Source organism: Arachis hypogaea, chromosome 11, assembly GCF_003086295.3.
Source record: "Arachis hypogaea cultivar Tifrunner chromosome 11, arahy.Tifrunner.gnm2.J5K5, whole genome shotgun sequence".
Classification (NCBI taxonomy): Eukaryota; Viridiplantae; Streptophyta; class Magnoliopsida; order Fabales; family Fabaceae; genus Arachis; species Arachis hypogaea.
Genome location: NC_092046.1, coordinates 134,402,335 through 134,418,018, shown reverse-complemented (window position 1 = coordinate 134,418,018; position 15,684 = coordinate 134,402,335). Strand labels below are relative to the sequence as shown.

At 28.3% G+C, this 15,684-nt stretch overlaps 1 protein-coding gene across 1 annotated transcript; it reads left to right on the top strand.

Moving 5' to 3' along the window:
- Positions 1 to 12,884: 12,884 nt before the first annotated feature.
- LOC140176217 (uncharacterized) lies at positions 12,885 to 13,391 on the top strand. Its single transcript, XM_072206142.1, has one exon. It carries the CDS (start codon positions 12,885 to 12,887, stop codon positions 13,389 to 13,391), a length of 507 nt encoding a protein of 168 aa, XP_072062243.1.
- Positions 13,392 to 15,684: the final 2,293 nt, after the last annotated feature.

The following is a 15,684-nucleotide window of genomic DNA, read 5'->3' as shown; positions in this document are numbered from 1 at the left end:
AATGAGGTCTCAAACAGGATAGAGATTTTCAGGTTTGTATCATGCATTCCAAACTGATTAAAAATATATTTAGGTAGTTCGTACTTTGATTTTGGTTAATTATGAATACTAATATTTTTAATTGATGTTATATACAGTTCAAGAACAACCAACAACAACATTGACCAGTTCTTAGTTCTAGATCTCAAGGACATGATCGATCAACATAATGTTCTTGCTCACACATTTAGGATAGTGAAAAACTACCTGAATCAAGCAGATATTGCAAATATAAGGCTACGGTTGTACCGGAAAAGATCAAAGGACGCGAGAGTCTACAATTTATCATCTTCTAACGAGGTCACAGCTCTAATAGTAGGAGATTTTGATTATGGAGATGCAGGACGTGATATTATAGTTCAATTAAAGTCCGGACATCTGCAAAGGATTCATGAGACACACACCGCATTTATTCCTCTTCAGTACCCTATGATGTTTCCTTATGGTGAAGATGGCTACCAAGAAGACATTCCTTTGCGAGAATCTCATAGGGCTGATGCAAATAGAAACAGACAGCGTGTGAGTTTAAGGGACTTCATAGCATTTAGAATACAAGAGAGAAAGGTCGAGTATGCAACCATTGTCAATGGTGGAAGATTATTTCAGCAGTTCTTGGTTGATTGCTTTTCTATGATTGAAGCACAAAGGTTGACCTACTATCGAAACAACCAAACCAAGGTGAGGAGTGATATATACAAAGGGATTCAAGATGCAGTTGTTAGGGGTGAGACACGTACTTCTAAAGCAGGTAAACGTATCATCCTACCTGCATCCTTCACTGGTGGATTGAGATACATGTTTAATAATTGTCAAGATGCTATGTCAATTTGTAAGAAAAATGGATATCCATAACTCTTCATCACAATGACATGTAACTCGAGTTGGCAAGAGATTGGCAGGGTTAACAATCCAAGGAACTTAAAGGTTGAAGACCGGCCGGATATATCGTGTAGAGTGTTCAAAATTAAGCTTGACATGATAATCTCGGATCTTAAGCAAGGAATTCCATTTGGAGTGCTAGATGCAGGTATTGCTCATCATCCAACCTTATTTTTAGAGAAATATTCCTTTAGATTGTTATAAAATAAATGGCAAAATATTTTCTTACTTAACATATTGTTGATTTTTTATTTTCACCATTAATTTATCAAAGTATATACATAAAATAGATAGTTTAAATATAACATGTAATTTTTTTTATCTTTTTGGTATAAGGGATGTATACGGTGGAATTCCAAAAAATAGGTCAACCACATGCTCACATTCTTTTATGGTTAAGTGGAGACCATAAGATAACAACGACAACTCAAATTGATCAGTTAATATCTTCAGAGTTGTCAGATCCTGTTCGGCACCCAAAATTGTTTAGAGCTGTATCTACATATATGATTCATGGACCATGTGGTAGAGCATTCTCAAAATCTCCCTGCATGAAAGATGGGTACTGCACCAAATATTATCCCAAGACATTTAGTAAAACCACAGTTATCGATGATAGTGGATACCCATCATATAGAAGACGAGACACAGGGGTGGTTACTGAGAAGAAGGGAGTCCATATGGATAATAGAAATGTGGTTCCATACAATGCATATCTGCTGATGTCTTATCAAGCGCATGTTAATGTAGAGTACTGCAACAAATCGAATGCTATCAAATATTTGTTCAAGTACGTGAATAAAGGTGCAGACAGGGTAGCAGTTGGAGTTACAAAGGAAGCTTCCAGTGGAGAGGATGCTCAGGTTATTGATGAGATCAAACAATTTTATGATTGCAGATATTTGTCTGCATGTGAGGCTGTGTGGAGAACCTTAGCGTATAATATTCATCAAAGGTGGCCTTCAATGATGAGATTAACCTTTCATTTGCCTGGAGAGCAAAATATCATCTTTAAAGATGATGACGATCTTGAAGAAATCGTGGAAGAAGAGGAAGAAAAATGTACGATGTTCTTAGCATGGATGGAGGCCAATAAAAAATTTGAAGCAGGTCAAACTTTGACGTATGTTGAGTTTCCAAATCAATTTATTTATGATAGAGAATCAAGGGAATGGCATCCACGCAAAAGAGGGTATTCTAACGGGAGGTTAAATTATGTTCCACTGGGTACAGGTGATATTTATTATATGAGAATTTTGTTAGCTGTTCAGAGAGGTTGCACAAGCACAACATATGAGTTTATTAGGACAGTTAATGGAATTATATATTCTAGCTTCAAAGATGCTTGCTATTCCATGGGACTACTGTGCGATGATAGGGAATTCATTGGAACTATTAATGAGGTAGCTGAACTTGCATCTGGTTATCAATTGAGAAAACTATTTGCGATGCTACTGATATCTAATAGCATTAGCAACCCAGAGCGTATTTGGAATGCAACTTGGACATTATTAGGTGATGGAATACTATATGAGAGGAGAAAAGCTTTGAAAAACCAAGGTATTTTACTATGTCTTTTTATATATATATCAAGATTGTATTCTCTTATTATCTTTATTTTTATTAATAATATTAATAGTTTTATTTTTGAATTACTTATTAAATATTTCATAAAACCACCATATGTTTTTGCTAGGACTAAACATGACTGATGACGAATTGAAAAATTTCTGCCTTATTGAGATTGAGAAGATACTCAACAGCAATGCGAGATCTTTAAGAGACTCAATCAATGCCATATCCTAAGATGTCTGATATTCGCCTTTTTCAGAATAAGCTAATAGAGGAGGAGTTAGCATATGACACAAATGAGTTGACTCATACAAACTTATATACGGAACAAAAGATGACTCATGAGCAAAGGTTAGTATTTGATGAGATACTCAATGCTGTTATTACAGACTCTGGTGGTTTTTACTTCGTTTATGGGCATGGTGGGTGTGGTAAAACATTTATTTGGAATTGACTTTCTTCTACTATTCGGTCTAGAGAAAAAATTGTTTTAAATATCGCATCCAGTGGAATTGCTTCTTTACTCCTACCTAGTGGCAGAACGGCTCATTCTAGATTTTCAATACCCATTACAATTACTGATGAATCTACTTGCAACATCAAGCATGTCAGTTTGAAGGCTGAGCTGCTCATCCAAAGTAGCTTAATAATTTGGGATGAAGCTCCAATGCTCAATAAAATGTGCTTTGAAGCACTTGATCGGACGCTCAGGGATCTTATGTCAGTTACCGATCAACATAAGACACATAAACCATTTGGTGGTAAGGTTGTTGTTCTAGGAGGTGATTTCAGACAGATACTTCCGGTGATTCCGAAAGGAAGTAGACACGATATATTGGCATCTGCTATTAACTCATCCCATCTGTGGTCATTTTGTAAGGTTCTGAAACTGCATACGAATATGAGACTTCTAATGTCTTCTTCGGATCAAGATAAAGGTGAAATGAAGAGATTTGCTAATTGGATACTTGATGTTGGAAATGGAAATATTGGCTCTATTGTTGGTGATGAATCAGAAGTTGAAATTCTAGATGATCTATTGATTACAACTACTGATGACACTCTCTCTCATTTGGTAGACTTTGCATATCCAAATTTGTTGCAAAACATGTCAGATTACAGGTATTTTCAGAGTAGGGCAATTCTTGCACCCATGCTTGAGAGTGTCGAGAAGGTAAACGATTTTGTCTTGGCAATCTTTTCAGGGATGTAAAAGGAGTATTTGAGCTCTGACACAACATGTCAAGCTGATGAGAATAAAGATGTACAACAAGAGTGGTTCACACCAGAGTTCCTAAATGACATCAAATGTTCGGGACTACCCAATCACAAGTTGACTTTGAAGCCAGGAGTCGTTGTAATGCTACTGTGAAACATAGACCAAACTTCAGGTTTATGCAACGGGACAAGATTAATAGTTAACGAACTTGGTAGCAACGTAATTGGAGCGATGGTAGTGACTGGTAAAAATATTGGAGATAAAAGTACATTCCAAGAATGAACTTGATCCCTTCAGATTCAGGATTGCCATTTAAGTTCCAACGGAGACAATTTTCATTAACAGTATGCTTTGCAATGACCATTAACAAGCGTCAGGGTCAATCATTATCACATGTAGGGCTTTATTTTCCAAAATTAGTGTTCACCCATGGACAACTTTATGTTGCTTTGTCAAGAGTTAAGAGTCGCAGTGGCCTCATGGTTTTAATTCTAGACAAAGACGGCAATCCAAAGTCATCAACAACAAATGTCGTGTTCAAAGAGGTTTTTAATAATATTTAGGTAAGAATAATATTATTTTATTTTAATAGCATGTCATGATTTATACTTTTGTACAAATATTTACTATAGATATAACTAATTTATCTATAACTCTTTTTCAGATTTGAAATAAAATATGTAACAAGGAGTACAACATCGTATGCCAATTGCTTTTCTAATGAAGTTACTAAGATACTAGATTATCGATTGATAAATTTTTATTAGCTTTTTGATATAAAATTTAGTGTAAAATTAACATGCTATTATTACAGTTATATATATTCTTATTTTTTTCATGTCTCCCTCCTTATGGTTCAAGAATATTATAAACTTCAAATTCGTCTATTTATATTTTACTTTGAATAAAGATAAAACAACATATTTAACACGTTTATTATATAACGACGATGATAGTGTTATACTAAATTTAAAAAATATATGGTTATAAAATATTATTTTTAATTTAACTTATCAAATTTAAATAATCGCACGGGTTTAACACTAGTAGTAATACAAATGGAGAGCACATGTGCTGACGTGGCACTCATACGTTGAGTCTGAAAGTTTATTTGCTTAGGTGTCGTATTAGAAATTTTTAGAATTATATTTATAAATTATAAATTATTATTTACTTAGGTTATTATTTTCAAATTTTAAATCTTTTGTTTAGGTTGTTTTACTTAGATTGTTATTTTATTTGTTTAGATTGTTTTACTTGAGTTGTTATTTTTTAAATTTTAAATTATTTTATTTAGGTTGTTATTTTTTAAATTTTAGATTGTTATACTTAGGTTAGGTTGTTATTTTTTAAATTTTAAATTATTTTACTTAAGTTGTTATTTTTTAAATTTTAACACTATATTTTAAAAATTTGTTAATTCTTTTTAGCATTATTTTTTAAAATTTTGTTGATTTTTTTTAATTTGAGCTACATACGTTCTTTTAAAGAAATTTAGAGTTTTAAAAAGATTTACGTTAATTATACTTCGGTTGTTACATACTAATATTACTATAAAGATTTACGTTAATTTAGAATTTTAAAAATTTTTAATATATTTATATTTATATTTATTTACTTTGTCTACAAATTTAATTTAAATTTAAATTAAAGTCAATCAAATTTAAAAAATTTTAGTTATGAGTCGACTATAAAATATAAGTTATGAGATATGTATAGCACCACAATTTAAAGTACATCAATTCCTTTCTTTACGTATATCTAAAATTTCTCTACTTATTCTAATGGCTGTTATTTACAAAATTGCAGACATTAACCCTACAATCGACAATTTGTGTGTACATATACGAGTGATACGGTTATGGACACTACCAAATTACGAAAATTCTCCATTGCCATACTTAATTGAGATGGTTTGGCTCGATGAAGACGTGAGTTTTCTACTAATAATTTTCTATTTTGTTTTAAATTTATATTATTTATATTTTAAATTTATTTGTTTATTCCCATCTAATCGTTCTTTGATTTTTGTTTATCAATTCTAGGGAAGAAAAATACATGCCTCAGTTAAAAAGGGCTTTTGTGTCTCGATTTGTGAATTTGCTGGAGGAAGGAATATCTTACCAAATAAGATATTTTGGTATTGGACTCAATAAGGGTTCCTTCAAGACTACACATCATGAGTATGTGGTTAATTTAAACCAACGTACTGATGTGCACAGACTTCTAAAATTGTCAAATATCCCACGATATAGATTTAAGTTTGTGAGTTTTGACACTCTCAATACTCCTCGGTACGATTGCACCTATTTAGTTGGTAAGTTTATTATTTAAAAAAAAGTATGATTTATTTATAAATTTATTTATTTTATTGATAATTTCGGCTGTGTTTTTTTTTTAGCAAACTTATTGATCTAAAATTGGGAGAGAAAGAACTCTTGAAAAAGATAATAAATCTACCAAGCACACTATTATTGAATTAGAGCTTAATGATGGGTAATTATACATTTATTTTTATAAATATAAAAATTTTGATAATCTCATTTTTTTAAATTGTTATTTTAACTTATTTTATTATAAATATTTTTATTAATATTATTAATAAGTAACAAATGTATCTTAACTAACATTAAGCTTAGTTATAATTTTTTAGATTCAAAAGACGCCATTTTTAAACGTCAAGTATTTAAATTTTTTGAAAAAATCACTTCGGATTGATTTAAAAAAAAAGTATTTAAATTTAAAAAAAATAATAAAAAGCATTCTTTCCGTGATTTGTTTCTTACGAATTTAAAATAATAAATTAATTATTAATTTTTTTAAATTGTGTTTGATATTTTAATTTTATTATTAATTTTTTAATTTTAAAAATATAATATATATATATATATATATATATAATTTGATATTATTTTATCGGTAATTACTTTTTTAGTTATAATTATAAAATATATATATATATATATATATATATATATATATATATAATTTAATATTATTTTATTGGTAGTTACTTTTTTAGTTATAATTATTTTTTGTTTATTTTATTATAAAAAAATATTTAACATTAAACATTCTATATAATGGAGTGTGTATTTTTTGGCAACTATGCACATGAATTAAATGCTTTTTTGGGATCCGGCAATAAGGATGGAGCTGTTGTCGTCTTACAATTTGTTAGAGTGAAATTATATAATGGTAATATTTATCCATAATTTTTTAACAATATATTTTTATATGTGAACTTTTACTCATTTTTTATGTGAATTTTTACTCATTTTGTATTAAATTAAATTTTTTAAAAAGGATTGTTTTACAAAATTTTATGTATGGCACAAAGATGTTCTTCAATCTTAAAGATGCAAGTGTCATCCAATTTAAAAATAGGTGGGTATATTTTTTTTAATTCTTTAGTTTTATACTATGTGTGTGTTATCGAACATAGTTTTTTTAAATTTGCTTTATTTATCTAGCTTTGTAAGATTTGAAGAATCTAGGGATAACATCGATGGAATTCCAAATGAGGCTGCATTCTTAAAAATTTATCAAGGCAAAACTATTGAGCAGTTGAAAGAATTAGATATGGTAATTTTCTTTTTTGAAAAAAAGTTGAGAAAAAAATAATGGAAATTCGTTCTATATAGATTATTTTTGTTTATTCATCTTATTTATTTAAGTATATCCTTTAGATTTAAAAACTCACCAAATTTAAGAAATTTAAATCATTAAGTTTTTTTTTTTAAGAATGTTGTTTGTGTTGTCTTGGCTACTATAAGTCATATTATGGATACTCTAAACTAGTGGTACGGCCAATGTGAATGCAACAGGTTCACATATGCTTTTACAAAACCTTTCAAATGTTCATAACTCAAAGGTTATTTATTTATTTTTTTAAATAAAAGTCTATGCACATTGGATTAGATATTGAATAAGTTTATATTTAACTTTTTTTTATGTTATTTTTTTTTAAGCAGGTACCGAATAAAACTTGGTGTCATTGGTGATTCTGACTGTGCATGTTTCGTAATCTTTGACAAGGAGGCAAAATAAGTTTTGGGAAAGAGCTGTGCAGAGATACTTGATCCACTCCTATTGATAAGTTCTAACCAATATTTATTTCTAAAAACATTCGTGAAGATATTTTTTAATGGTAATTTTTATATTATTTATTATTAATATATTATGTATACCATCTATCAGATATATCTACACTTTTACTCAACCTAATTGATAACACATTTCTCTTCATCGTTGAAGTTCAAATCTTTATAGTAATACAAATGAGAAGCTCATATGCTGATGTGGCGCTCATACGTTGAGTTTGGGAGTTTATTTGTTTAGGTGTCGTCACTAGAAATTTTTTTAGATTTATATTTATAAATTATATTATTATTTGCTTTGGTTGTTATTTTTTCAAATTTTAAATTATTTATTTGGGTTGTTATACTTATGTTGTTATTTTTTAAATTTTAAATTTTTTATTTAGGTTGTTATTTTTTAAATCTTAGATTGTTGTACTTAGGTTGTTATTTTTTAAATTTTAAATTGTTTTACTTAGGTTGTTATTTTTTAAATTTTAACACTAATTTTTAAAAATTTATTGATTCTTTTTAGCACTATTTTTTAAATTTTTGTAGATTTTTTTCAAAAATTGCAGCTACATACGTAAATTTAAATATATTTACGTTAATTTAGAATTTTAAAAATTGTTAATATATTTATTTACTTTATCTGCAAATTTAATTCAAATTTAAATTAAAGTCAATCAAATTTAAAAAATTTTAGCTATGAGTCAACTATAAAAGTATAAGTTATGAGATATGTGTAGCACCACAATTCAAAGTGCATCAAACCCCTTTCTTTACATACATCCAAAATCTAAAATTTCTCTACTTATTCCAATGGATGTCACATAATCGCGGAAATCAAACCTACAATCGACAATTTGTGTGTACGTATACGAGTGATACGGTTATAGACACTATCAAGTTACGGTAATTCTTCATTGCCATACTTAATTGAGATGGTTTGGCTCGATGAAGACGTGAGTTTTCTACTAATATTTTTTATTTTGTTTTAAATTTATATTATTTATATTTTAAATTTGTTCGTTTATTCCCATCTAATTGTTCTTTGATTTTTGTTTATCAATTTTAGGGAGGAAAAATACACGCCTCAGTTAAGAGGGTTCTTGTGTCTCGATTCGTGACAAGGAGGCAAAACAAGTTTTGGGAAAGATCTGTGTAGAGATACTTGATCCACTCTTATTGGTAAATTCTAACCAATATTTATTTCTAAAAACATTAGTGAAAATATTTTTAATATTAATTTTTATATTATTTATTATTAATATATTATGTAATACCCTGCAGAAAGGAGATCTGTCGGACACACCTACACTTTTACTCAACCTAATTAATAAGACATTTCTCTTCATCGTTGAAGTTTAAATATCTGATAATCCATATTTTTTTCACCTTTTTATAAAGTTAAGAAGATGACTGATAATGTGTCCCTCATAAATAAATTCAAAAAGGCTCACCCTATTCAAATTGTGAGTACATACAGTTTATAAGTGTACTTTCTATTAAAAAGCAGTTTATTTTTCTCTTCTTTGGTCATTAGTAGTATCTAATTTATAAATAATAATTAATAACTAATTATAATTTTAGGATGTTGACTACACCGGTGGTTTGCTTCCAACTTCAAAGACTTCCTCAATCATTGAAGGGGAGAAAGTAGAAGGTATTAAGGTATTTGTTCAAAAAATGAATTTTTTGTTTGTTTGTTTTCTCAAAGTTAGATCTTTATTTTATTAAAAAAATATTATTGAGATAAAATCAAAGGTGAGAAGGAAGTCTTTAATTTAACGTAGTATTTTGTACAGAATTTGTTGCTTGAATTCTCCAATGAAGTTGCGGACAATGATGAATCCGAAGTGTTGGAAAATGCTATTACACCAACCAAGCGACTATCCTCGAAGTCGGAAGATTCGAAAGTGCAAGGAGATACCTCAACTTGCAAGAAGATCAAGATTGAGAATGAAACTTGAGAATTTGGATGCACATGTTTTAGAATCCCTTTTAGAGTATATCTAATAGAATAATGTCAAGTATATGTTTGTTTTTTGGTGGAAACATTGTCCTTTCTTGAGTTGTTATTTTTCTTTTAGTTCTTTTGGATTTTTATGTTTGAAATTTATAATTTTTTTAAATATAAATTGAAGTTATTTGGTTATTAATTATGGTTTTATTTTTAATTTGATTCACATCGTTAATATTCTGTTAATTTTTAATTTAGTATTTAATGTCATAAAGTTATAAATTTCTCATATGAATTATTGTTGATACAATTAAGTTAGTTATTGAATTTTAATGTGTACTTATTTTAAAAAGAAAATCTAATTATAATTTTTAATTAAAGTATTATGTTTAAAATTTTAAATTTAAATTCAAATAAACTTTTTTTTTGAATTTTTAAGTAAGTAATTGGTCTGAGAATATTTTTTAAAATTTTATATAATTTATAAGTTACTATGCTAATTACAAAAGATTATATTAAAGTAAATAGAATTACCAGTCTTATTAAAATGTGAGGTTATTTATACTATTTAAAAAAAAATTTTAATTTGACATTTTTCTATATTTAATTCTGTTTCCAATGTTGTTCCGACAAAATTGAATTAATTTAGGAAATTTTATTTAAAAATTTAAAATTTGTACTAACTAATTAGAAAATTCTATTTAAAAATTTAAAATTTTAAATTCTAATACTAATTCCTAATTATGTGACTTTTTAACCGTTTCGATTTTTAAATTTAAATTTTTTTACTTTCCACATTTATAAATTTTCTCTTTACTCAATTTACATTGTTATCTTTTAAATTATTTCTGCACAATAGAAATACTTTCATTTTTTTTCTCTTTTTAAATATTTTTCTAAATTTATGTAATTTGTAAGGTTATTAATTTTTAGATTGTATTTAATTTTATTTATTTTTATCGACAAATAATAGGATTGACATTATTTATGACAAAACTAATAAAATCATTTTTAAATTAGCAAATTCCTATATTCCTGGTGAAAAACAAACTTTTAATTAAAAAATTTTATTTAAAATTTGCACTAACTAATTAGTAAATTCTATTTAAAATTTTGAAATTTGAAATTCTAATACTAATTCCTAATTAAGTGACTTCTTAACCGTTTTGATTTTTAAATTTAATTTTTTTATTTGTCACATTTATAAATTTTCTCTTTACTCCATTTACATTGTTATTTTTTAGATTGTCTCTGGATAATAATAGAGGTACTTTCATTTTTTTCTTTCTTTTTAATTATAAGCTATTTATTTTCAATTTCTTTATTTAAAGAAATAAAAAAAAGATTTTAACTAATAGTTGAATTTATTGACTGTGAGATTAAACTTATATTTATTTGAAAAAAGAAACTTTTGTGAAAAAATATATATTATTTTTCGTAAAATATATTTACGTAACTAAATAAATGAGAATGAAAAGAAAATTAAAGTCGCCATTGAAGTTAAACTGAGCATTTAGTTATTTATTTATTGAGTAGAGATGCAGAGGAGTGAGGTGGTTGAATTCAAACAGGATAGTTGGTAAAATGGTTGAAAAAAAAAATAGAGCGAAAATGAGAACTACATGGATATAAATATATAACAAAACATAATGATTGATTTAGAATTTTTGATGGAATAGGAACAGAGAAAAAGGAGCAAATGTGCGTGGTGGGTCACGGGTATTTTGGCGAAATAAAATCCCATAAAATACAATATTTTCTATACATTATTTAGCTATTGACAAGTAATAAATTATTAGTTTATATTATCTTCGTAACATTCTACTAAATTTGTTTATAAAAAAATTATAGGAAATCCGAGTGATAGTTTCAATGGTGTGCATTTTGAATCGGTGTTGTCGGACATTACAAATAGCAACATCAATACAAGTTGATTTTTGGATGATTTTTTTTGAAACTTGATTATGTGAATATGCATTCACTTTATGTATTTTGATTTTCCTACCATTTATTCAATTATAAACTTTAACAGAAAATTTGTTCGAAACTAATGTCTCGAATTATCTTATTAGGTAATAACCCAACACCTTATCAACCAAGGTCTCCAACTACTAATCCACACTCTGTAGGTGAAAAAGAACAATGTACCAATATTAATAGTATTAGTAATTCAGGTATCACACGTGGAGCATATGATAGCCCATGTCATCAGACAAGTCAACAACAGCTTCAACAAACATCAAACAATATCGACTAGTTACAAAGCCAGCGTATGTTAATATGCTTTTATTACTTAAAGACCAAACATTTAATTTTTCAATTGGTCTATTAAAAACAATCTTTGGTATATGCTATATAATTATTATAGATTCATTGGAGCACACAAATCGAATTAGATTGGCCTTCAGTGATGAAAACCTTTCATTTGCCTGGAGAGCAAAATATCATCTTTAAAGACAATGATGATCTTGAGAAAATCGTGGAAGAATAGGAAGAAAAATGTACGATGTTCTTAGCATCGATGGAGGCCAATAAAAAATTTGAGTCAGGTCAAATTTTGACATATGCGGAGTTTCCAAATCAATTTGTTTATGATAGAGAAGCAAGAGAATGACATCCACGCAAAAGAGGGTATTCTATCGGGAGGTTAAACTATGTTCCATCAGGTACAGGTGATATTTATTATATGAGAATTTTGTTAGTTGTTCAGAGAGGTTGCACAACATATGAGTCTATTAGGACAATTAATGGAATTACATATTCTACCTTCCAAGATGCTTGCTATTCCATGGGACTACTGTGCGATGATAGAGAATTCATTACAGCTATTAATGAGGTAGCTAAACTTGCATCTGGTCATCAATTGAGAAAATTATTTGCGATGCTACTGATATCTAATAGCATTAGCAACCCAGAGCGTGTTTGGAATGCAACTTGGACATTATTAACTGATGGAATACTATATGAGAGGAAAAAAAGCTTTGAAAAATCAAGATATTTTACTATGTCTTTTTTATATCAAGATTGTATTCTCTTATTATTTTTATTTTTATTAATAATATTAATAGTTTTATTTTGAAATTACTTATTAAATATTTCATAAAACCACCATGTGCTTTTGCTAGGACTAAACATGACTGATGACAAATTGAAAAACCTCTGCCTTATTGAGATTGAGAAGATACTCAATAGCAATGCGAGATCTTTAAGAGACTATCAATCAATACCATATCCTGAGATGTTTGATGTTCGCCTTTTTCAGAATAAGCTAATAGAGGAAGAGTTAGCATATGACACAAATGAGTTGACTCATACAAACTTATATACGGAACAAAAGATGACTCATGAGCAAAGGTTAGTATTCAATGAGATACTCAATGCTGTTATTACAGACTCTGGTGGTTTTTACTTCCTTTATGGGCATGGTGGGTGTGGTAAGACATTTATTTGGAATGGACTTTCTTCTGCTATTCGGTCTAGAGGAAAGATTGTTTTAAATGTCGCATCTAGTGGAATTGCGTCTTTACTCCTACTTGGTGGCAGAACAGCTCATTCTAGATTTTCAATACCCATTACAATTACTGATAAATCTACTTGCAATATCAAGCATGACAGTTTGAAGGCTGAGCTGCTCATCTAAAGTAGTTTAATAATTTGGGATGAAGCTCCAATACTCAATAAAATGTGCTTTGAAGCACTTGATCGGACGCTCAGGGATCTTATGTCAGTTACCAATTAACATAAGACACATCAACCATTTGGTGGTAAGGTTGTTGTTCTAGGAGGTAATTTCAGACAGATACTTCCGGTGATTCCGAAAAGGAGTAGACACAATATATTGACATCAACTATTAACTCATCTCATCTGTGGTCGTTTTGTAAGGTTTTGAAACTGCATACGAACATGAGGCTTCTAATGTCTTCTTCAGATCAAGATGAAGGTGAAATGAAGAGATTTGTTAATTGGATACTTGATGTTGGAAATTGAAATATTGGTTCTGTTGTTGGTGATGAATTAGAAATTAAAATTCCAGATGATCTATTGATTACAACTATTGATGACCCTCTCTTTCATTAGATAGACTTTGCATATCCAAATTTGTTGTAAAACATGTCAGATTACAGGTATTTTCAGAGTAGGACAATTTTTGCACCCATGCTTGAGAGTGTCGAGAAGGTAAACGATTTTGTCTTGACAATCTTTCTAGGGATGGAAAAGGAGTATTTGAGTTTTGACACAACATGTCAAGCTGATGAGAATGAAGATATACAACAAGAGTGGTTCACACCAGAGTTCCTAAATGACATCAAATGTTCGGGACTACCCAATCACAAGTTGACTTTTTAGCCATGAGTCGTTGTAATGCTACTGCAAAACATAAACCTGATTATGCAACGGGACAAGATTAATAGTTAACGAACTTGGCAGCAACGTAATTGGAGTGACAGTAGTGACCAGTAGAAATATTGGAGATAAAGTGTGCATTCCAAGAATAAACTTGATCCCTTCAAATTCAGGGTTACCATTTAAGTTTCAACGGAGACAATTTCCATTAACAGTATGCTTTGCAATGACCATTAACAAGAGTCAGGGTCAATCATTATGACATGTAGGACTTTACTTGCCAAAATCAGTGTTCACCTATGGACAACTTTATATTGCTTTGTCAAGAGTTAAGAGTCGCAGTGGCCTCAGGGTTTTAATTCTAGACGAAGACGGCAATCTAAAGTCATCAACAACAAATGTCGTGTTCAAATAAGTTTTTAATAATATTTAGGTAAGAATAATATTATTTTCATTTTAATAGCATGTTATGATTTACACTTTTGTATACTATTTACTATAGATATAACAAATTTATCTATAACTCTGTTTTCATATTTGAGATGAAATGTGTAACAAGGAGCACAACATCATATGCCAATTGCTTTTCTAATGAAGTTAGTAAGATACTAGGTTGTCGATAAATTTTTATTAGCCTTTTGATATAAAATTTAGTGTAAAATTGACATGCTATTATTACAGTTATATATGTTCTTATTTTTTTCATGTGTTTCTCCTTATGATTCAAGAATATTATAGACTTTAAACTCTTCTATTTGCTTTTTATTTTGAATAAAGATAAAACAGCATGTTCAATACGTTTATTATATAATGACGATGATCGTGTTATAGTAAACTCAAAAAATTTATAATTATAAAATATTATTTTTAATTTAACATATCAAATTTAAATATAAGCTCGTGCATCGCACGGGTTTAATACTAGTCTTTATAGTAATACAAATGGGGAGCCAATTTGCTGACGTGGCGCTCATACGTTGAGTCTGGAAGTTTATTTGCTTACGTGTCGTCACTAGAAATTTTTAGATTTATATTTATAAATTATAAATTATTATTTGCTTAAGTTGTTATTTTCAAATTTTAAGTTTGGGTTGTTTTACATAGGTTGTTGTTTTTTAAATTTTAAATTGTTTTATTTGTTTGGGTTATTTTACTTAGGTTGTTATTTTTTAAATTTCAAATTATTTTATTTAAGTTGTTATTTTTTAAATTTTATTTAGATTTTACTTAGGTTGTTCTTTTTTATATTATACCACTATTTTTTAAATATCTGTTAATTCTTTTTAGCATTATTTTTTTAAAATTTTAAAATATTTTTTTTAAATTGTAGCTACATAAATTTTTTTAAAGAAATTTAGAGTTTTAAAAAAATTTACGTTAATTATTCTTCGATTGTTACGTACTAATATTATTATATTATTATATTATTATAAAGATTTACGTTATGTTAGAATTTTTAAATTATTATTTGTTTAGGTTGTTATTTTCAAATTTTAAGTTTAGGTTGTTTTACTTAGTTTGTTATTTTTTAAATTTTAAATTAAAGTCAATCAAATTTAAAAAAATTTAGTTATGATGCAACTATAAA